The sequence below is a fragment of the Antechinus flavipes genome, chromosome 1, assembly GCF_016432865.1.
Source record: "Antechinus flavipes isolate AdamAnt ecotype Samford, QLD, Australia chromosome 1, AdamAnt_v2, whole genome shotgun sequence".
In the NCBI taxonomy this organism is placed as follows: Eukaryota; Metazoa; Chordata; class Mammalia; order Dasyuromorphia; family Dasyuridae; genus Antechinus; species Antechinus flavipes.
The window spans coordinates 583,387,367-583,410,652 of NC_067398.1; the positions used below are offsets into that span (position 1 = coordinate 583,387,367).

The following is a 23,286-nucleotide window of genomic DNA, read 5'->3' on the forward strand; positions in this document are numbered from 1 at the left end:
ATGGCTTTGGAGAAGGAAGAACCATTAAAAATGCTTATTATACTGAATTGCTGAATTATCCTGGTTTGTGACTTACTGTCTGATCTTGGGCAAATCTCTAAACTCCTATTTTCTTATTTATAAATGAAGAGATTAGAAAGATGGTTTTTAAGGTCCTTTCAAGTTTTAAATTGACCTTAATCCAGTAGATTCAGTAATTGTTCAACATAGTGGGAAAAAAAAAAAAAAAACTCTCAGCAGAATAGTGAAATTAATTCTCCTGAATGAACTATTCAGCTCCTCTAATAGTCCCAATTAATAAAAAAAAAATAAAGATATATTTGGAACAAACTGTAGAAAGTATGATACAATTGAGGTTTGAATCCCACCTTTGTGATATTGGGCAAGTCTTTTCATCTCAATGAACCTATATTCATTACCTTATCTTATATTCAGGGTGATGGACTGGATAACTTCTAAGCTTCCTTCCAGTTCTAAATCTGCAATACTGAAATAACCAAAAATGTTGTGGCAGTAAATTCAAAGCTAATTTCATTTTATAGAAGAGTATATTTTTGAAGTCTCTTAAAGCTAACTAACCTTTCCTACTTTGTATATTAATATATACAACTTATTTATATCACAAATTAAAAAGAAAAAGTTTGAAAAAGATGCAGAGAATGAGTGTTTTAACCAGTACAGTAAAATTTATTTGTCTTTATGATTTATATGACAGAACTGAAACATAAGAACAATTACCGTTGAGATGGCCATAAACTGTTTAAGAAAACAATTGGTCCCAATTCAATTGCACAAATGTTCATTCTGCAAAGAACTGAATTTCTGCTTGACTGTTTTAATATTTTTGCAGTCTCCAGGGTATGCATAGGAGAGTATAAATTGTATTTCTGTTGTGTTATCACTAATTCCCAAAAGATAATGAATAACAAAAACAAAATGTCCTTAGACAATGGACCACATTTTCACAGAAACTAATGTGATGAGCTTTCTGTAATGTGACACACTTCTGTTTCCAAATATACAAATGGAACAATATTAACATATAGGTATGATTAGTTTTAATTTTCTTTTTAGAATCTACCTTATACTAACCTTTATACAAACTATTCATTGATTTCTTTGGCTTTGAAATTCATGTCCTTTATAGCTTTAACTGACCCAAATACAACGTTCTATTTGTACCAAACATCAAAATAAGTAAAAAAAAAAAAAAAAATTCAAGCAAATAAAAAAACACAAAAACTCAGTGGCTACAAACATATTTTTTTCTTTGTTAAAAAGAAGCTGGCCTTGGGTACTGCAGGTATTACTGTTTCCTTTAAGTTGAAAAATTCTTGGGAAACAAGTACTATCCTGACTTTCAAATGATATTATCACTTATCTTCCTGTTTTATTGTGGAGTAATTTAGTAGTAATTTATCGCTGCTGTCCAAACTCTGCCTTTACCAAAACATCCAATCTTCTCTTTGAAAAAAAAAAAAAAAAAGGCAAAATGATATAAATAAATAAGTTTACCTGAGGGGATATATAATAAATAGGCTAATAGATGGGAATAAGAAATATTGTAACATAAAGCTGGGCAACGTTGCACAAATGAACAATAGCTTTGGGTCTTTAAGTTCCCATGAGTATAATTTTAATTGTACAACAAAGATTTAGTAGTGATATGATATAACTGATGGGCTTTTAGAAAAATAATAATGAAAATTTCTGTTGCTTTCATTGTTCAAAAATAAAATTACTGTGCTTGCACTGGTAAATTTAACCCCCTCTTGTAACTTCAGAATGGGGGCTCCTTCAGAATTTCAACATTGTTGAGATGTGAAGCACAAATCTCATAGATTAAAAATAACAGAAATAATCATAACACTATGATTCCTTCAACTATTAAAGGTTTACTGACAACTAGACTAACTACACATGCTGTCTGAGAAGATAGTAAACTCAAAAGTTTTGCTGTCTTCGTTTCTTTGCATCCATTGCATCCAGAATTGGTTGTCTTTTTGCATTATAACTTTGACGAAGCTCTTCAATTTCTCTTTCCATCATTGGGTCCAGTGCCTTTAACCTCATTTGTAATTCTTCTAAACTTAGATTTTTCAACTAGAGATAGAAAAAAATAAAAATATTTAGAACATTATCTCTAATGCATGCCAAAGCTTTAACACAAGTATAACAGTAAAATGTTTATTTCAAAATATTTTAAATATTGTTTAAAGTCTAATCAAAAGTTTCATTATATGAAAAATTGGTCTTGTAAATATAACCAAACTATATTCAACAAATATAAGACTTCAGTCAAATGAAATTTTTTCTGTTTTCTCCTGGTAATAATTGTAAGAAATTAGGCAGGCACTAGGAATTTAATAAGAAAATAAAAACACCACCAAAAAATTGAGGCTGTGTCCTGGACAGAGCAAATACATAGTTCAATCTCCTACCTTTAGAAGTTGAGTAATTCCTTTCTTTAAAAGGTGAAATTACTTAATTCCTATTTTTCCATCAATGGCAATGCTCTTCAAAATACAAAGTACAGAAGAAAAATGATCAACATGGATTTGAAAACCAAAAAATAAAACACTCTACCTAAGTGAGTGTGTGTGTGTGTGTGTGTGTGTGTGCACACACACGCGCGTGCCTGCGTGTAAGGATAACTGAGGTACTAGGGATGAATTGCTGACAGGTAAATATAATTCCAACCATCAGAAAGGGAATGAATGTGCTTTTTGCAAACCAAAGGTGAGTGATATGGAACCAAAGGACAGTGATAGGGAATTCTTAAGATATGTAATTACAAGAATCTAAGTTGAAAAAAAAAAAGAAGTAACTACCTGACAACATAATTTCATTAAGAATAAATCATGTCAGACTAGCCTCATTTATTTTTTGACAAGGTCAGTGTCACTAATAGAATGCAAGTAGCTTCAAGCCAGGTCACTGACAACCTCTTTTCATTTGTCACTGAAATAAGCTATGGAGCCCTACTTATACTAGGTCATGTTAGTTAGGTGTCTTTCAAATAAGAGGACAGATTAGATCCAAAGAGTGTTCATGAATATACTTATATCAGCCAGGAAGATTGCTAGCAAAAGGTTATTAGGCTTCGTCATTGGGGCTTTTATATTCAACATCTTAACCAACAACTTGGGAAAGTAAACAAGTTTCTGGATGACACAAACCTAGAGAGTGGGGTATCCCAGTTACAGATGATAGAATGATCATAGAATCAGTATTTTAAAAAAATCTTGACAATACTGAGTGCTTTTGGAAATTAGCAAAATGAAATTATTAATAAGGATAAATTTAAAGCTATCTGAACTTTGTATAAAAAAATTACCACACACATAAAAGTTAGGGGAGACATGTCTAGTAAGCAAATCATGAGGAAAAGACATGTGTTATCTAATGGAGTACAATTCACATGGGACAGCAAAAAAATGTTGAATAAGATCTTAAAATGAATTAACGCAAGTATAATATCCAGAATGAATAGTCAGAACACACCTATTACAGTGTTTGCAGTTCTAAGTACTATGTTTTATTTATTTTTATCAACTTTTTCGATGAAGATTTTAAAAAAAACCAAAATATTCATTGATTTCTTTGGCTTTGAAATTCATGTCCTTTATAGCTTTAACTGACCCAAATACAACGTTCTATTTGTACCAAACATCAAAATAAGTAAAAAAAAAAAAAAAATTCAAGCAAATAAAAAAACACAAAAACTCAGTGGCTACAAACATATTTTTTTCTTTGTTAAAAAGAAGCTGGCCTTGGGTACTGCAGGTATTACTGTTTCCTTTAAGTTGAAAAATTCTTGGGAAACAAGTACTATCCTGACTTTCAAATGATATTATCACTTATCTTCCTGTTTTATTGTGGAGTAATTTAGTAGTAATTTATCGCTGCTGTCCAAACTCTGCCTTCACCAAAACATCCAATCTTCTCTTTGAAAAAAAAAAAAAAAGGCAAAATGATATAAATAAATAAGTTTACCTGAGGGGATATATAATAAATAGGCTAATAGATGGGAATAAGAAATATTGTAACATAAAGCTGGGCAACGTTGCACAAATGAACAATAGCTTTGGGTCTTTAAGTTCCCATGAGTATAATTTTAATTGTACAACAAAGATTTAGTAGTGATATGATATAACTGATGGGCTTTTAGAAAAATAATAATGAAAATTTCTGTTGCTTTCATTGTTCAAAAATAAAATTACTGTGCTTGCACTGGTAAATTTAACCCCCTCTTGTAACTTCAGAATGGGGGCTCCTTCAGAATTTCAACATTGTTGAGATGTGAAGCACAAATCTCATAGATTAAAAATAACAGAAATAATCATAACACTATGATTCCTTCAACTATTAAAGGTTTACTGACAACTAGACTAACTACACATGCTGTCTGAGAAGATAGTAAACTCAAAAGTTTTGCTGTCTTCGTTTCTTTGCATCCATTGCATCCAGAATTGGTTGTCTTTTTGCATTATAACTTTGACGAAGCTCTTCAATTTCTCTTTCCATCATTGGGTCCAGTGCCTTTAACCTCATTTGTAATTCTTCTAAACTTAGATTTTTCAACTAGAGATAGAAAAAAATAAAAATATTTAGAACATTATCTCTAATGCATGCCAAAGCTTTAACACAAGTATAACAGTAAAATGTTTATTTCAAAATATTTTAAATATTGTTTAAAGTCTAATCAAAAGTTTCATTATATGAAAAATTGGTCTTGTAAATATAACCAAACTATATTCAACAAATATAAGACTTCAGTCAAATGAAATTTTTTCTGTTTTCTCCTGGTAATAATTGTAAGAAATTAGGCAGGCACTAGGAATTTAATAGAGAATAGTATCATATTTTAAAAGGGACACTGACAACCCAAAAAGGTATGTACATCAAAAGGTAACCAGGGGAAATAGAGACAATTATATGTTAGGATCTGTTGAAGAAACTAAAGGTGTTCAGTCAGAAGAAGAGAAGTCTTAGAAGAAAAATGATTGCTGGAGATTTCAGGGGGTAGAGCCAAGATGGTAGAGTCAAGTTAGGAAACAGTTCTCCCAGTTTCCCTCAAAAATCACATGAAACCTAGTCTCTGAACAGAGTCTGACAGAATGGAACCCCTCTCCAGCTCAAGATAGATGAAAAAACTTAAAGAAAGGTCAGTCTCACTGGGATGAAAGGGTGTTCAGCTCACTTTAGATTCTGGGGCAAACTGGGAAATCAGGCTAAAAAGGGGCAGGCAAAGCTACCCCTTGCAAACACAAGGGGTCCCTGTGCTCAAAGCCAAGACTCAGAGCTGCACAGGAAGGGTATTGTAAATAATGAAGTAGTAACAATAGTAAATGTGTATACACTAAGTGGTAGAGCAGGCAAATTCCTAGAGAATATTTTAAACCAGTTACAGGAATAAATAGCAAAACTATTCTAGTAAGGGACCTCAACCTTTCCTTCTCAGAATCAGATATATCTAACTACAAAATAGACAAGAAAGAAATTGGGTAGGCTAATAGGATCCTAGAAAACCTAAATAGCATAGACTTCTGGAGAAAACTGAGTAGAGACAGAAAGGAATACATCTTTTTTTCAGCAGTACATGGTATCTACACAAAAACTGACCATGTATTAGGGCATAAAAACATCACAATCAAATGCAGAAAAGCATAAATGGCAAATGCATCCTTTTCAGACCACAATTCAATAAAGCATTATATTCAATAAAGGACCAGGGAAAAAAAGACTAAAACCCAATTGGAAAATAAATAATCTAATTCTAAAGAATGAGTGGGTCAAATAACAAATTACAGAAAAAAAATCCACAATTTCATCCAGGAAAATGACAATGAGACAACATATCAAAACCTATGATATGCAGCCAAAACAGGTTTAAGGGGAAATTTTATCTCTAAATAGCTACATGAATAAAATAGAAAAAGAGGAAATCAATGTAAGGCATGCAACTAAAAAAGTTAGAAAAAGAACAAATTAAAAATCTTCAATTAAATACCAAATTAGAAATTTTGAAACTCAAAGGAGAGATTAATAAAATAGAAGCTAAGAAAACTATTAAACTAATAAATAAAACTAAGAGTTGGTTTTATGGAAAAAACCTACAAAACAGATAAAACTTTGGTTAATTTGATTAGAAAAAGAAAAGGAAAAAAAAGCAAATCACCAGCATCAAAGATGAAAGGGTGAATTTACCACCAATAAAAAACAAACTAAAGCAAAAATTACAAGCTAATTTGTCCAAATGAATGGATATTTACAAAAATATAAATGATAAATTTAAAATATTTATAAATTTAAATTTTTAATTTATAAATTTAAAAATATAAATTGTCCAGTTTAACAGGAGAGGAAATAAAATACTTAAACCGCCCCATTTTAGAAAAAGAAATCGAACAAGTGATTAATGAACTTCCTAAGAAAAAATCTATAGGACCAGATGGATCTACAAGTGAATTCTACCAAATATGTAAAGAACAATTGTTGGAATCCTTACTAACTGCTAAGTAATTAGAGTTCATCTAATCTTACAAGAAGATGTTTTGGCCAGAACCTGAAACAAGGTACTAAGTAGAACTAATTAAGACAAGGCTTGTGTTCACACCTTTACTCATTGGAGTCCACAAGTATGCTAGCTTCACAAAGTACACTTTCTAACTTCAAGGGAGTTCACACCTCCCTTAAAGTCATTGGGCCAGAGAGCACTATGGGAGAAAACCCATAATCCCATTCTCTCAGAAGAGGCATATAAAAGGCCAGCGATGAGGGATCTATGGCAGAATACATTTTTTCCTCTTGGCTGGCTGATCGCGCTGGACTCGAGAGGAACGACTCTGGTGCAGAGAACACTTTGACGGATTTCAGTGGAGCTACGCCAGAAGCCCTCTCTCTGCGGCAAGTTGGTGGCTGGGCTCCCCAGAAGGAGATAAGAGAGACCTTCCATCTCTGTCTTGGTTGGAGGCAGAAGAAAGCAGAGGCAGAGGCTGAAGGACAGAACCTTTGGATTTGGAGACATCCGAAGGGCTCCAAGCCTCTAAACCGGCTGTGCTTTGAGAAGAACAAACTCCAACATTTGAACTCAAACATTTGGCGCCCAAGCGTGGGAACCAAGGACCCTACTTTCACTGAAGAAGTCTCCAGTGACCAGGAACTGAGTGAGTACAACCTTTTTTGGCTGAAATGGGACAGATCCTAGGTAAAGATTCTCCATCCCCCACCCCAAACCCCCCAACCCCAGCCCCACCCAGGAGTGGTGCTATAGAAAGCCTGCTTAAGCTGATAGAAGATCAAGGGCTACTTGTAACTTGGGGACAGGCAGCTAGACTTCTGGCTACATTAAAATGCACCTCCCCTTGGCTCTTAGAGGAAGAGAAAATCTCTCCAAAAAACTGGGCATTGGTTGGTCAACAGCTCTCCGCATATTACAATGAAAATGGTCCTCCTTCAGTTTCCATTGAAGTATTCTTTTTATACAATACGATACAGATGGCCTTAAAATACCGTACTTGTTCTAGGAGAAAAAGAAAAAACTCTAGGAATAGCCAAAGGGGGAAGCCTGAGATAAAGGAAGAAGACAAAGAACAGATTAATGGCCATATCCCCACAGGGCAGGGAGACTTAAGTGAGGCTCAAGGGTGTGGTGAATCTGAGGCAGCTTCAGCCCCACCTGAAGAGCAGGTAATTGACTCTCCTCCATCAACTCCACCCTCTGGGATGGAGGGAGGAGAGGTAGTGGGGGGGGGGGCAGTGACAGCACCAGCACCTCCCCCCCAGCATCCAGCTGCTCCTATGACTAGATTGCAAAAGGGACTAATTAAGGCCAAAGAGGAAGGGAGAAATGTATCAGAATTTCAACACCACATTTTTCCTGTTATTCAACAGTTTAATTCTTCAGGTCAAGAAAGTAGAAGATACTCACCTTTTGATATAGAAATCCTCAAAGACCTGAAAAAAGCTTGCACTCTTTATGGGGCTACATCAGCTTATGTTAAGATGCTATTACAAAATTTGTCTTTTGAAATCTTGACCCCTAATGACTGGAAATCGATAGCAAAAATATGCCTAGAACCTGGACAGAACTACTTGTGGCTTTCTGAATATAGTGAGCTCTGTAGGATACAAGCCCAACAAAATAGTCAAAGTGGAGTTCATACTGCAATCACCTGTGACCTACTAACAGGTACAGGTCCTTATGCAGATGTCGCAGCACAAATTGGTTATTCTGTAGCAGCATATCAGCAAATTGCTGATAATGCTATCAAAGCGTGGGCTTCTCTTCACAATAAAGACAACAAGGGGGGGGGGCCTTCACAAAAATAACACAAGGGCCAAATGAACCCTTCGCTGACTTTGTGGGACGTTTGCAGACAGCTATCATAAGAACAAATGGAGAAAATGCAATAACAGACATTTTGATAAGGCAACTTGCTAAGGAAAATGCTAATGAGGTTTGCAGAAGAATTATACTAGGACTGCGCAAGGATGCTCCTTTAGAGGAGCTCATAAGATGCTGTGCCACAGTGGGCACAGGTGCCTTTTATAGCCAGGCTATGATGCAGACTTCCCAAAATCCAAACATGAGAAGACAGAGTCCCTCTTGGCAAGGGACTTCCAGTGAGACTCGTAGATGCTTTCAGTGTGGAAAAGTAGGACATCTGAAAGCTCAATGTTGGTATAGAGATAGAATGGGAAAACAAGGTGGGAGAACAAGACCCCAAACCCCATGTCCAAAATGCAACAGAGGCTTCCATTGGGCCTCAGAATGCAGACAGATTCAGGGAAACGAGATGAGGGGCCCAGCCCCAGAGCCCAAGGCAAAAAACACTTGGGGCATGATGGCAGCCAATGGTGCACCCAGAGAGTGCCTAGAAGTCCAGTACCCAGACATGACCAATCAGCCAGAAAGCCATATGATGGGAGAAGGGGATTACACAGTCACCAGCCAGGAAGCAACCTGATGGCAGAAGGGAATTACAATTGGGGAGAATAGAGCTGTATGCAGCTGGAACAACTGAGATACCCCCTGGAGAGGTGAAATCTGTTCCTCTCCAGCCTATGGATCCCCTACCTCCAGGCACAGTAGGCTTGACCATTTCACCTCCTTGTATGTACAAAACAGTGTCTATCCACACACTGGTGTGGGAAACTGGGGAATGTGTAGATAATATCCCAGTCACTAATACAGCTAGACAATGTGTGACTTATCACCCAGGAGACGTAGTAGCATCAGGTTTACTCATACAGAATCCTGATAAGCAGCCTCGTGATAGGCATCCAGGTTCTGACTCCAGACCACAAAAACCAGGAATATACTGGACAGCAGCATTAACGGCTGACCGACCTATGCTCACTATCTATATAAATGGCCTACCATTGGAAGGATTGGTAGACACAGGTGTGGATCGTACAGTTATTAGAGGTGCCAGTTGGCCCAGTCACTGGCCAAAGATTAAAGCAGATACCTATATGTCTGGAGTAGGAGGATCAATAGCAGCTGAAGTTAGTGCTGCCCCTATGAGATGGACTTTTGAAGGCAAAACAGGAGTTTTTACTCCTTTTATACTTGAAAAAATCCCCATCAATCTGTGGGGAAGAGACGTTTTACAACAATTGGGGTTAAAAATGAGTACTTCGGTTTTTTAAGCAGGGCTGCTGTTGAAGGCCTGCCAACACTTTCACCTATTCCTATCCAATGGAAAACTGATACACCAGTGTGGATAGAACAGTGGCCCTTAAGTAGCAATAAAACTCAGGCCTTATTAGATATAGTACAGGAGCAGCTTGAACAAGGGCATTTACAACCTTCTCTAAGTCCTTGGAATTCACCAGTGTTCGTTGTAAAAAAGAAATCGGGAAAATGGAGGATGCTCACTGATTTAAGAAAAGTGAACGAACAGATGGGAACTCTTCAGCCTGGACTTCCATCTCCTACTCAGCTTCCTAGAGAATAGCCTCTTTGGGTTATAGACATCAAGGATTGTTTCTATTCCATTCCTCTGGATAAGAAGGATATGAAGAGATTTGCCTTTTCGGTGCCCAGTGTCAATTTAGCTGAGCCTTATAAAAGATATGAATGGACGGTTTTGCCACAGGGAATGAAGAACAGCCCCACTATGTGTCAAATGTATGTTGCTGCTGCTCTTGCTCCAATAAGAAAAGCATTTCCAAAAGTTATGCTATTACATTATATGGATGATATATTGGGATGTGCACCTGAGGAACAAATGCTGGAAGCATGTCTACAAAAAACCATAGAAACACTAAGATGCTACAAACTTCATATCGCTACAGAAAAAATTCAAAGGCATGCTCCTTTTCAATATTTAGGATATGAAATATATCCTAAGGCACTTACACTACAAAAACTGTCTTTAAGAACAGAGAGGTTGAACACCTTAAATGATTTCCAAAAATTAATAGGAGATATCCAATGGATGCGTCCAGTATTAGGTTTAACTACCAATCAATTGCAACCCCTATATGACATTTTAAGGGGAGACACTGCTTTAAATTCACCACGCCGGCTTACAAAAGAAGCTCAAGAGACCTTGAGAGAAGTTGAACTGGCTTTATCCAATGTAGTTGAGAGAGTAACTCAAAAACCCTTGGAAATATCAGTTTTTGCTACGAAAGAAGCACCCACAGCAGTCCTTCATCAAGGAGACAGTGTGATAGAGTGGGTGAACCTCCCAGCACAACCAGAACAAAGCCTTACGCCTTACCCAGTGCTTGTGGCTAGAATTCTATTAAAGGCCATTAAGCAAGCAGTACAATTATCTGGGACAAGACCTGACAAGATATATACCTTCTATACAAATGCACAAATTAATGTATGCTGTGAAACCATCCCAGAGTGGCAGATTTTATTGGCCATGGCTCCAAATTTTACACATGGATCTCCATTAAAGATAACCAGACTACTGCATAATTGGCAATGGATTTTTGAAGAGAAGGTTTCTAAGGTTCCTCTTGAAGGACCAACCATCTTTACAGACGCAGCCAAACAAAATATTTGTGCTGTATACTCTCATGATCTAACCGTAAAAAGAGTAGTCAGAACTCCTTTTCAGTCCACTCAGCAGAACGAACTATATGCGATCATGCTAGCTCTCACTTATTACCCAGGCGACATAAATATAATATCTGATTCAGCCTATTCAGTAGGTGTGGTACAAAGAATTGCCACAGCCCAAATAAAATTTGCAGCTTCTAATATATATCAGCTCTTTAAGGAACTTCAAGAGCAAGTGAGAAAGCATCCAGAAAAGATTTATATCCTGCATGTCCACTCACATAGTGGACTTCCAGGTCCTATTTTTGATGGAAATTCAAAGGCAGATAGCCTTTTAACTATGTTGGCCAGTACGCCTTTATTTCAGGAGGCCCAGGAATCCCATTCTAAATACCATCAGGCTGCTCGAGCTTTGCGTTTACAGTTTGGGATTACAAGAGAAGAAGCTAGGAGCATAGTAAAAAGCTGTACAGCTTGCCTTCCCTTCCACGCTCCTACACTGCCTCCAGGGAAGAACCCTCGTGGTTTGAGACCCAATGAAATCTGGCAAATGGATGTGACCCATTATAAATCTTTTGGTCGTCTGTCTTTTATCCACGTTGTAGTAGACACCTTTTCAGGATTCACTTTTGCCATACCAGCAGCAAAAGAGAGAGCCCGAGTGGTCACTGAATTCCTCATTCAAGCATTCGCAATTATGGGTGTGCCACAAGAAATAAAAACATTTTTTCCTCTTGGCTGGCTGATCACGTTGGACTCGAGAGGAACGACTCTGGTGCAGAGAACACTTTGACGGATTTCAGTGGAGCTACGCCAGAAGCCCTCTCTCCGCGGCAAGTTGGTGGCTGGGCTCCCCAGAAGGAGATAAGAGAGACCTTCCATCTCTGTCTTGGTTGGAGGCAGAAGAAAGCAGAGGCAGAGGCTGAAGGACAGAACCTTTGGATTTGGAGACATCCGAAGGGCTCCAAGCCTCTAAACCGGCTGTGCTTTGAGAAGAACAAACTCCAACATTTGAACTCAAACAAACAATTAATTCCAATACTATGTGAATTATTTGGAAAAATAGGTAAAGTAGGAGTACTGTCAAATTCCTTCTATGACACAAATATGACTCTGATACCTAAACCAGGAAGGGCCAAAACAGAGAAAGAAAATTACAGGCCAATTTCCCTAATGAATATTGATGCAAAAAACTTAAATAAAATATTAGCAAAGAGATTACAGCAACTTATCAGTGGGATAATCCACTATGATCAATTGGGATTTACACTATGAATTCAGAGCTGGTTCAGTATCAGGAAAACCATTTTCATAACCAACCACATCATTAACAAAATCAACAGAAATCATATGATTATCTCAATAGATGCAGAAAAAGCTTTTGACAAAATACAGCACCCATTCCTATTAAAAACACTAGAGTGCATAGAGATAAAGGGAGCTTTTCTTAAAATAATAAGCAGCATCTATCTAAAATCTACAGCAAGCATTATTTGTAATGGAGAGAAGATGAATACATTCTCAATAAGATTAGGGTGAAACAAGGATGACCACTACCATCACTATTAATCAATACTGCACTAGAAAGATTAATTTTAGCCAAAAGAAAAGGCAAAGAAATTAAAGGAATTAGAATAGGCAATGAGGAAATAAAAACTATTATTCTTTGCAAATGATATACTTAGAGAATCCTAGAAAATCATCCAAAAACTTACTGGAAACTATTCACAGCTTTAGCAAAGTTGCAGTATATAAAACAAACCCATACAAATCATTAGCATTTCTATATATTACTGATGAAATCCATCAAGAAATAGAAAGAGAAATTCCATTTAAAATTACTGTAGACACAAGATAAGGTCAAAATGGGTTCATGATGTAGACATAAAGAATGATATTATAAATAAATTAGAAGAACATAGGATAGCTTACCTCTCAGATCTGTGGAGGAGGAAAGAATTTGTGACCAAAGAAGAACTAGAGATCATTACTGATCACAAAATAGATAATTTTGACTATATTAAGTTAAAAGGTTTTTGGACAAACAAAACTGATGCAGACAAGATTAAAAGGGAAGCAATAAACTGGGAAAACATTTTTACATTCAAAAGTTCTGATAAAAGCCACATGTCTAAAACATAGAGCATTAATTCAAATTTATAAGAATTCAAGTCATTCTCCAATTGATAAATGGTCAAAAGATATGAACAGACAATTTTCAGATGAAGAAATTGAAACTATGTCTAGTCATATGAAAAGGTGCTCTAAATCACCATTGATCAGAAAAATGCAAATTAAGACAACTCTGAGATACCACGACACACCTGTCAGACTGGCTAAGATGATAGGAAAAGATAATGGTGAATGTTAGAGAGGATGTGGGAAAACTGGGATACTGATGCATTGTTGGTGGAGTTGTGAACGGATGCAACCATTCTGGAGAGCAATTTGGAATTATGCCCAAAAAGTTATCAAACTGTGCATACCCCTTGATCCAGCAGTGTTACTACTGGGTTTATATGCCAGAGAGATCTTAAAGGAGGGGAAAGGGACCCACATGTGTAAAAATGTTTGTGGCTGCCCTTTTTGTAGTGGCCAGAAACTGGAAATTGAATGGATGCCCATCAATGATAGAATGGCTGAATAAATTGTGGCATAAGAATGTTATGGAATATTATTGTTTTGTAAGAAATGACCAACAGGATAAATACAGAAAGGCTTGGAGAAACTTACATGAATTGATGCTGAGGGAAATGAGCAGAACCAGGAGATCATTATACACAGCAACAACATGACTATATAATAATCAATTCTGATGGACATGACTCTCTTCAACAATGAGATGATTCAAACCAGTTTCAATTGTTCAGTGATGAAGAGAGCCATATACACCCAGAGAAAGGACTGTGGGAACTCCAGTATGAGCAAAACATAGCATTTTCACTTTTTCTGTTGTTTGTTTCCATTTTGTTTTCTTTCTCAGATTTTTTTTTTCCTTTTTGATCCAATTTTTTTTTGTATAGCAAGATAACTATAAATATGTATACATATATTGGATTTAACATATATTTTAACATATTTAATATATGTAATGGATTACCTATCATCTAGGGGTGGGATTGGGGGAAAAATATGGGAAAATCTGTAACAGAAGGTTTTGCAAGGGTGAATGTTGAAAAATTACCCATGCATATGATTTGTAAATAAAAAGCTTTTATAATTAAAAAAAAAACCTTAAAAATTACTTTAAACAAAATACAATATTTAGGAATCTACCAGCCAAGACAAAACCAAGAACTATATGAACACAATTACATAACACTTCTCATACAAATAAAGTCATATCTAAACAATTGGAAAAATATCAATTTTCAAGACTAGGCCAAACTAAAATAATAAAAATGACAATTCTGTTTAAATTGGTCTACTTTTTCAATGCCATACCAAACTGCCAAAACGTTATTTTATACAAATAGAAAAAATAATAACAAAATTAATCTGGCAGAACAAAAAAAGGTCAAGAATATCAAGGGTATTAATGAAAAAAAATACAAAAGATGGTGGCTTAGTACTAAACCTAAATCTATATTATAAAGCAGCAATCATCAAAACCATTTGGTACTGTCTATGAAATAGAGTGGTGGATCAGTGGAATAGATTAGATACACACAACACAACAATCAAGGCCTATGGCAATCTAGTATTTGATAAAACCCCCAACTCCAGTTTCTGAAATAAAAACTCAGTATTTGACAAAAATTGCTGGGAAAACTAGAAAATAATATGTCAGAAATTCAGCATAGACCTACATCTTACATCCCATACCAGAATAATGAATACATAATTTGTGCATAAAGAATGATACCATAAACAAATTAGGAGAACAAGGGATAATTTATCTATCAGATATTTGGAGAAGGGAGGAATTTATGACCAAAGAAGAACTAAAGAACAGTATGAAAGGTAAAATGGACAACTTTGATTACATTAAAAAGCTTTTACACAAACAAAATCAACAGAAACAAGATTCAAAAGGAAGTAAAAAAGCTGGAAAAATCTTTATAGCCAATATTTCTGATAAAGACATATAAAGAATATATATAAAGAACTGTGTCAAATTTATAAGAATAAAGTCATTCCCCAATTGATAAATGATCAAAGGATATGAACAGCCAATTTGCAAATGAGAAATTAAAGCCATCTACAATTATATGAAAAAATGTTCTAGATCATTATTGATTAAAGAAATGAAAATTAAAATAGTTTTGAGATACTACCTCACACCACTCAAATTGACTTAAGATGACAGGAAAAGATAATGTAAGTGTTGGAGGGAATATGGAAAAAACTAATGCATTGTTGGTGGAGTTGTGAAATGATCCAACGATTCTGGAGAGCAATCTGAAATTATGCCCCAAAAGTTATCAAACTGTGCATATCCTTTGATCCAACAGTGTTACTACTGGGTTTATATGCCAGAGAGATCTTAAAGGAGGGAAAGGGATCTACATGTGCAAAAATGTTTGTGGCAGCCCTTTTTGTAGTAGCTAGAAACTGGAAAATGAATGGATGCCCATCAATTGGAGAATGGCTGAATAAATTGTGGCATATGAATGTTATGGAATATTGTTGTTCTGTAAGAAATGACCAACAGGATGAATACAGAAAGGCTTGGAGAGACCTACATGAACTGATGCTAAGTGAAATGAGCAGACCAAGGAGATCATTATACACTTCAACAACAATACTACATGATGATCAATTCTGATGGACGTGGCCCTCTTCAACAATGAGAGGATCCAAATCAGTTCTAATTGTTCTGTAACAAACAGACTAGCTACAAACAGAGAAAGGACATTGGGAAATTAATATGAACCACGACATAACATTTCCACTCTTTCTATTACTGTTTGCTTGCAGTTTTGTCTTTTTCTTCTCAGGTTATTTTTTACCTTCTTTCTAAATCCAATCTTTCCTGTGCAACAAGATAACTGTATAAATATGTATACATATATTGCATTTAACATATACTTTAACGTATTTAACATGTATGGGACTACCTGCCATCTAGGGGAGGAGGTGGAGGGAAGGAGGGGGAAAAGTTTGAACAGAAGGTTTTGCAAGGGTCAATACTGAAAAATTACCCATGGATATATGTTGTATATAAAAAGCTATAATAAAAAATAAAAGAAAAAGAAAAAAAGAAAAAAAGAAAGGGATTAGATGGCCATTGAAGACCTCTCCAGCTCTGAGATTATGTGAAAGAAACATGTAGTACTACTGACTATACTCTAATTTTCACTCAATAATTTGACGTTTGTTGAACAAATTTCAAAATGGTATTATTTCCTGGGCATAAATTACCATTCACTGACAAGACAGTTAACTAAATGGCATTTTATTGACCTGAAAGGGTTATAGCAGATATCAAAACAACTTTCCTTATCTCAGGGAATAACTTACAAGATGTGATTATAAAGTAGCATAGCTACTTTTTAAAAGTAAATAATGACAAAGATCATAGAATTGAAAGGGAACTTAGAAATACTTGGACGAGGTTCCTTATAGCAATAAGGAAACAGAAGATCATAGAGTTGAAATGATAATAGCTACCATTTATATAGCACTTAATTAGTGCCAGACACTGTGCTAAGTTCTTTATAATTATTATCTCATTTATTTCTCACTACAACTCTGGGAGGTAGATGCTATTATTATTCCCTTTAGGTAAATACTGTTATTATCCCCATTTTATAGTTGAGACAAGTAGAGGTTAAGTGACTGAGTAAGTGTCTGATGTCTCACGTCTTCCTGACTGAAAATCCAGTATTCTAGCCATTGACAGAGCTGGTCAGTGACCTGACTGAACAAAGGTAATGTCAAAGCTTGTGAGATAACACCCCAAATTTTCTGACTTCCAGGCCACCTTTCTACTATATCATTTTTTTTTCTTTCTGGTTGAGTAAAAAGATTAAGATCTGTTCATTGACCAGTGCCTTTAGATATCTCATTCTCTGTTTGCTAGAGTCTAAACTTAAAATAACTTTGTTTAATATAGATTCCTTGAAGCAGAAAGCAAACGTTTTCTGGGATAGTTTCAAAAGGTAAGAAATATATTGCCTGGGAAATTGGAAATAAATTATTTTAGCATTTCCATCCCTGAGTTGTGAAGATTAAATGAGATAATATATGTAAAGCATTTTGTAAACCTCAAAGTATTGCTATATAATTGTTGGCTATTATTTTTATTACTATTATTTCTACCAATGGATCATAGAATCATAGACCTAGAGTAGGAATAGAACTAAGAGATAACTTAATCTAACTCCCTAATTTTACAAATGAAAAAAACTTAAGTCAAAAAGTCACACAAGATACTATCAGGACAGTATATAGGCACATAGGTAGATACCCAGATCAAAAATAACAGTGTTAGGATATGAACCCAAATCCTCTGACCCTGAAGCTCTAATCTCTTTACACACTAAGCTACCTCTCTGACAAACTTATTATCTCAATAATCTCAAATTGCTAATGGTTTAATGGGAAGTCACTTTGGATACTTGATTCTGTATAAAAATATAAAAAGTTTTGAAGTTAAAGAATTCCATATTATTCATCTAACACTGATGATTAAGAGTTCAAAATGTAGTTCATTCAAATAATCTGACATTTAGTCTGCTGAGAAATTCCCAGGGACTACCAATCTGAGGAGGAGAAGAAAGCAACTTTTAGCCCTCAGCCTAAGGCCACAGGAGACTGAATAACCTACAAATGGCATTTTTATAGAGGTGGCTTTTTAAAATGGATAAACAGTGGAAACTCGGGAATCAAAACAGAAGAGTACAAAATTTCTCCTAAGCTTCAGGCCAGTAGATAGTCTAAGAAGTGCCAGCTCTTACATAGGGTTTAAATAAAAATCACTGGGAACAAGAAACAGATAAAAAAAAAAAAAACCCAAGCTTAAACTCCTTTTAATAGTAGATATATTATTCATGTATTAGACACAGGGAAGTAAAGGCCAATTTCCAACAGGAGCCAAAATTTTTTATGAAAATTGGTGCAATGTGGTAAAATGAATGACAGCTGGAATAAGCATCTTGTTTTGCTAATGACAGCATTGATTTTCACATTAAACTCAAGGGGCAAGAGAATTCTATAATTTCTCTAATATCGCTTGTATGTATATTCTTTATAAAAGTCACAAATGTAGGTGGGTAGATTGATATTTTTAACTTTAAAAATCTATGCAACTGAGAATAGTTAAGTGGCACTGTGGATAGAGAACCAGGCCTAAAATCTAGAAGACCTAATTTCAAATCCAGCCTAAGATTAGCACTATGACTTTGGGCAAATCACTTAAATCTATTTGTCTCAATTTCTCCATCTGTTAAAAAAAAAAAAATTTAAGAAGAGAATGGCAAATCAGTTGAGTATCTTTCCCAAGAAAACCCCAAATGGGGTCATGATGAAGGGTTGGACATGATTGAAACAAGTGAACAATTGAGAACATCCTATAAAATGCTAACCCCAAAATTCCATTTTTGTGAGAAAATGTTTTTAAAAGCTTCTAAATTAGATTAAGCCATCTTCAAAGATATTTTTAAAATGTCTTTTATATCCATATTATTTTGAAATGTAAAATAAAACCAAAGCAATTTATAGAACAAAACACAGTTGTTCAATTATATTACAACTTTATTTAAGGTAAAAATATCAAAATCTACAGTAATAACTTACACTATTTATTCAAATGTCAAGAAGCAATTACTCACATAACTCAGTCTTAAGGACATTTGGGGAAAATGAGGATCGGGATAGAGAATGTACCTATGATTTTACTTGTACAAGGATTCAATTCTTCATACCAATGAAGGTTGGCACTTCTCTGCAATCTATGATCTAAGGAGTTGATTAGCACACAAAATTAAATGACCCTGGCACAAAGCTAGGATGGGTCAGAGATAGTACTTGAAACTCAGTCTTCTTGGCTATAAAGTCATATGTCTTGCCATAGCATGGTAGAAAGGATGGCGTATAGGACTTGGAAGTCACAAGATATGAATTTAAGGTCTTATAACTTTTCTGAGTCTAGTTTCCTTATTCATAAAGTAGAGATAAAAATACCAGTAAAATCAATCCTGTAAGAATGCTGTAAGATATCAATGAGATAATCTATGCAAAAGGAAAACAGATGTTATCTCTTTATCAAAAGTAGTTCTGTTTTATTAGGAGCTATTTAAAGACTTCAGCTTTTCAAATTCTAGAAAAAGATAAAACAGGTGTTAAAATGCCTACATGTTAACACAATTTCAGGATTTAACAGAACCATACTAAATGCCAGTATAGTCATTCAGCCTATTAAATAGATGATGAGACATCAAGACAAGGAAAATTAATGGTCTTAAATATTAATACTAACATAACAATGTTATAGTTAAATATATTCAATCAAGAAAAGCCTGTACAGGGTTTGCTGTGTTTACTGGGAAAACAATTTCTTCCTAGCAACTGTTTAAATGAATCTCCCAGATGCTACAGACCTTATTAGTGGTTCGTGATTAAAAAAATATGGATTGCTAATACTGTATTCTGAGTCATCTATTTTCCCATCTGCTAGTAATTCTTACAATATGAACATTCTATCAACAGAATGGCTAACAACAATTTTCTCTTATATTTGTGATGTTGAATTGCCTATAGCATTTTGTAAGATTTTACTAGTGCATACCTCAGATTATTCGGCCATTTTTTTTTTTTTTGTAGCCTCAAGTGATTCTCTCCCCTTAAGTCTCATTGTAGCCCAATCTTTCATTTTTTTTTTTTTTGAACAGGCTATAGTTTAGATATATAAAACGCTTCTCATTTTATACTTATTTTATTTATAGGGAAAACAGGAAATGAACTAAAAGTCCTAGAAGCACAAAATCAAATCACTGATTGGTTCATAAGATAACAAAAAAGGAGTTCTCTTTCTTCTTCCTTTCTCCACAAATACAAGAAAAGCCCAATAGAATTTTGACAAAAGTGACCCCAGTCTAGTTAAATATAATTTAGCAAGAATTCTTACATCTCCTTTATGAAATGGTTATACTATTTAAAGGACTCTAAATGGGTAACTCACACTCTATTGGAGGCAGCCTATGTTACTTTTGGAAGTTTTATTTTATAAGGAACTTAAATCAGTATTCTAAATTTCTCATCTTCCGGGATGTATTCCTTAAGAGAGCCAATTTATACTTGGCACCCCTACTTCTTTTTCTCCCCTTATTTTCTAAATACTCTGTATTTTTCTTGTGATATTATTCAACTGGAATCACCTTCTGCAAAGTTATAAATAATCTCTAAATTGCCCAATCCAATGTTACTTTCTCAATCCTCACCCTTGACCTCTCTGTAACATTAACACTGTTTGTTGATCAGCATTTCCTGAATATTCTTTCCTCTTTATATTTATGAGAACAGCTCTCATTCTGGTTATCCTGGCCACTCAATCTCAATCTTTGTCTGGATGTTCTTCTATGTAATGCTCACCAACTATGGGTGTTCCTCCCATTATCTGGGATTCCATCTCTTCTCCCCACATACTATCTTTTTGTTAAATGGAGTACTTTATTTTATTCTGAACTTAAACAAAATAAACATTTCCACAATACATGGAAAAATACAGAATAGGAAAAAAAAAGATTATCACACATGAAACTGCAAATCTACCATGTATATAATGTTAGTTTTTCCAAATAAACACCGAAGCTATCACATAACTCTTTCCCCCTCTTTTTCTTCTCTCCCTCCCAAAAATACTATCATTAGACACAAATATGTACATGCATATGTTAAATCTATAAATACATACATAAATTCTGTACATAGTCTATCAGCTCTTTCTCTGAATGCTGATGTCTTTCTTCATAAGTCCTTTGTAATTAATTTGAATATCTATAAGTCAATAACTTAGTTACTCCAAATTGTTTTTAAAACAATATTGCTATAATTTACAGTATTCTCTGTTTTGCTTATTTTGCTCTTTATTATTTTATCCATATTTTTCTAAGACCACTAAGTTCTTCACAACTATATAGTACAACTTATCCAGTTATTCCCCAGTTGATGTGCATCTCTACCTCATCAGCTCTTATCAGTTCAGTTATCATTTCTATGCAGACAATTACTAGATCTATACATCCAGCTCTAGTCTCTTGAGTTCCAGTTCTGTATAATTATCTATCTTTTGGACACTGTACATTGGAAATCCCATACGATTTTAAAACTCATTTCTAAAACAAAACTTACTACCTTTCCCCCTGAAATCTTTTATTTCCTCAATTTCCCATTAAGTGTTATATGTACTGATCTCCTTCCAATATAGGACTCTGCTACATTGGCTCCCTTCTCCTACTGATGTTCTGAACCCTCCATTTTGAGGGGAGAGCCAGGCTAGCTATCCTTAATCTCCCAGCTGTGTTTCTAACTTTCTAGACTTGGACACTATGATTCCATCTGGCAGATATTTTCTTCCACACTACCTCTCGCCCCCTGCTTTTCATCTCATTTTGGGTTGTCTTTCCCCTTGAAAAATCACAACCATGATGACACTTTTACTCCTTACTCACACTCATTTCACTTCACAAATCCAAATTGCTATTAAGTCTTGATGATTCTACCTGCTCAACATTTCTCACATATACCCTTCTCACCACTCACACAGCCTTATGCCTAATGAGAACCTTGTCATTCATCTCATATTTAGACTACTTCAGTAGTCCTTAGATCTCCATGCCTCAAGTATCTTCCTATTCCAATATATGCTCCACTCAGCTACCAAGATGATTTTTCTAAAGTATTGGTCTGATCCCTCCTAAATGAACTCTAATGGCTCCCAATTACCTTCAAGATCAAATATAAACTGTGGCATTTAAAAACCTCTCACAATCTAGATTCTTTCACCTTTTCTAGGCTTGTTATACTTTGCTTTTCCTGCAAACTTTGTGAATCAAGCAATATTAGCTTACTTGTAAAACTTTCATTATAACTTGCATGCTTATGAAAAATTAATCTGTGTGGCCAATATGGTGATGAGTCTCTGCAAATTTGGCTGGATATACATCATCACCAGATTTGTACATGTACAAATGCAATTAAAAAAAAAAGAGTAAAAGGAATTTTACCACCTTAACCCCTAAATAATTTCCTGACTTACAGTTATAAAAGAATACATGGATGATATTCCATGTCTCATCTCTGTGTCTTTGCACAGATTATTCCCCACATCTGAAATGCTCAGCCACCTTACTTCTTTCTCTTGATAAAACTGTCTTCCCTTCAAGACTCAGCTCAAGGATCCCACCATCTACAGGAGGTCTATCCTGGTCCCCCAGTCTGCTAATGATTTCCACCCTCAGGTACCCTTTCATCTATTCTATTTATATCTTGTATGTAACCTAGTAAATTTAAATATCTCCATTAAAATGTAGATTTTCTTGAGGGCAGAGATTGCTTCTGCTTTTGTTTATATTCTCTGAACTTAGCACAGTTTCTAACATGTAGTAATTGCTTAAGAAAATCTTTTGACTAACTTCTAACTCTACTTTCCTCATTGTCCTGGATCTGCTTAATGAGTGAGTCTTCCCTTTTCTATATGTCAGGTGCTTATATTCTTGAACAGTGATTGTATTCTCATCAGATTTTTTCTTCCCCTGTTAAACATTCTCAATTCCTTCAAGTGATTCTCATAAAGCATAATTTCAAGTTTGCTCATCATCCAGATCAGCCCTGTCACCTTCTATCCTGGAAACAACTTTCCTCCATGCTGGGCCCCCTCCCTTTTCCTGGTTCTTCCTTGGAGTCTCCATTTTGAGGAGGGTCACAAGTAAACTATCCTTTATTGCCCTCTCAGCTTTGCCTCTGACTTTCCAGAGTTTGATAGCATACTTTAGATGCCCCAGAGTCTAGGGCTTCCTTACTCTAGATCATTCTTTCACTTCTGTCATCTTTACATCCTGGAATGGCCCTCTGATACATTGGCTCCTTTCTCCTATTGATATTCTCCTGAACTCTCCATTTTGAGGGGAGAGCCAGGCCAGTTATCTTTCATCTCCCAGCTGTGTTTCTAACTTTCTGGACTCGGACACTATGATTCCATCTGGCAGATATCTTCTTCCACACTACCTCTCACCCCCTGCTTTTCATCTTCATTTTGAGTTGTCTTTTCCCCTTGCAAATACAGGATCCTTGAGAGCTGGGATTGTTTTCTTTTTGTT

At 35.3% G+C, this 23,286-nt stretch overlaps 1 protein-coding gene across 5 annotated transcripts in view; it reads right to left on the minus strand.

The window, feature by feature from the left end:
* Nucleotides 1-666: 666 nt before the first annotated feature.
* STK3 (serine/threonine kinase 3) overlaps nucleotides 667-23,286 on the minus strand; it is a 539,323-nt gene continuing 516,703 nt past the window's right edge. For 4 of the 5 annotated variants that reach the window (XM_051970912.1, XM_051970913.1, XM_051970910.1 and 1 more), the window contains one exon: nucleotides 4,357-4,584. In XM_051970912.1, the coding sequence (XP_051826872.1) occupies nucleotides 4,426-4,584 (159 nt within the window). In that variant the 3' untranslated portion in view covers nucleotides 4,357-4,425. Of the gene's footprint in view, nucleotides 2,104-4,356; nucleotides 4,585-23,286 lie in introns of those variants that run through there. The other variant, XM_051970911.1, reaches the window with a different exon arrangement.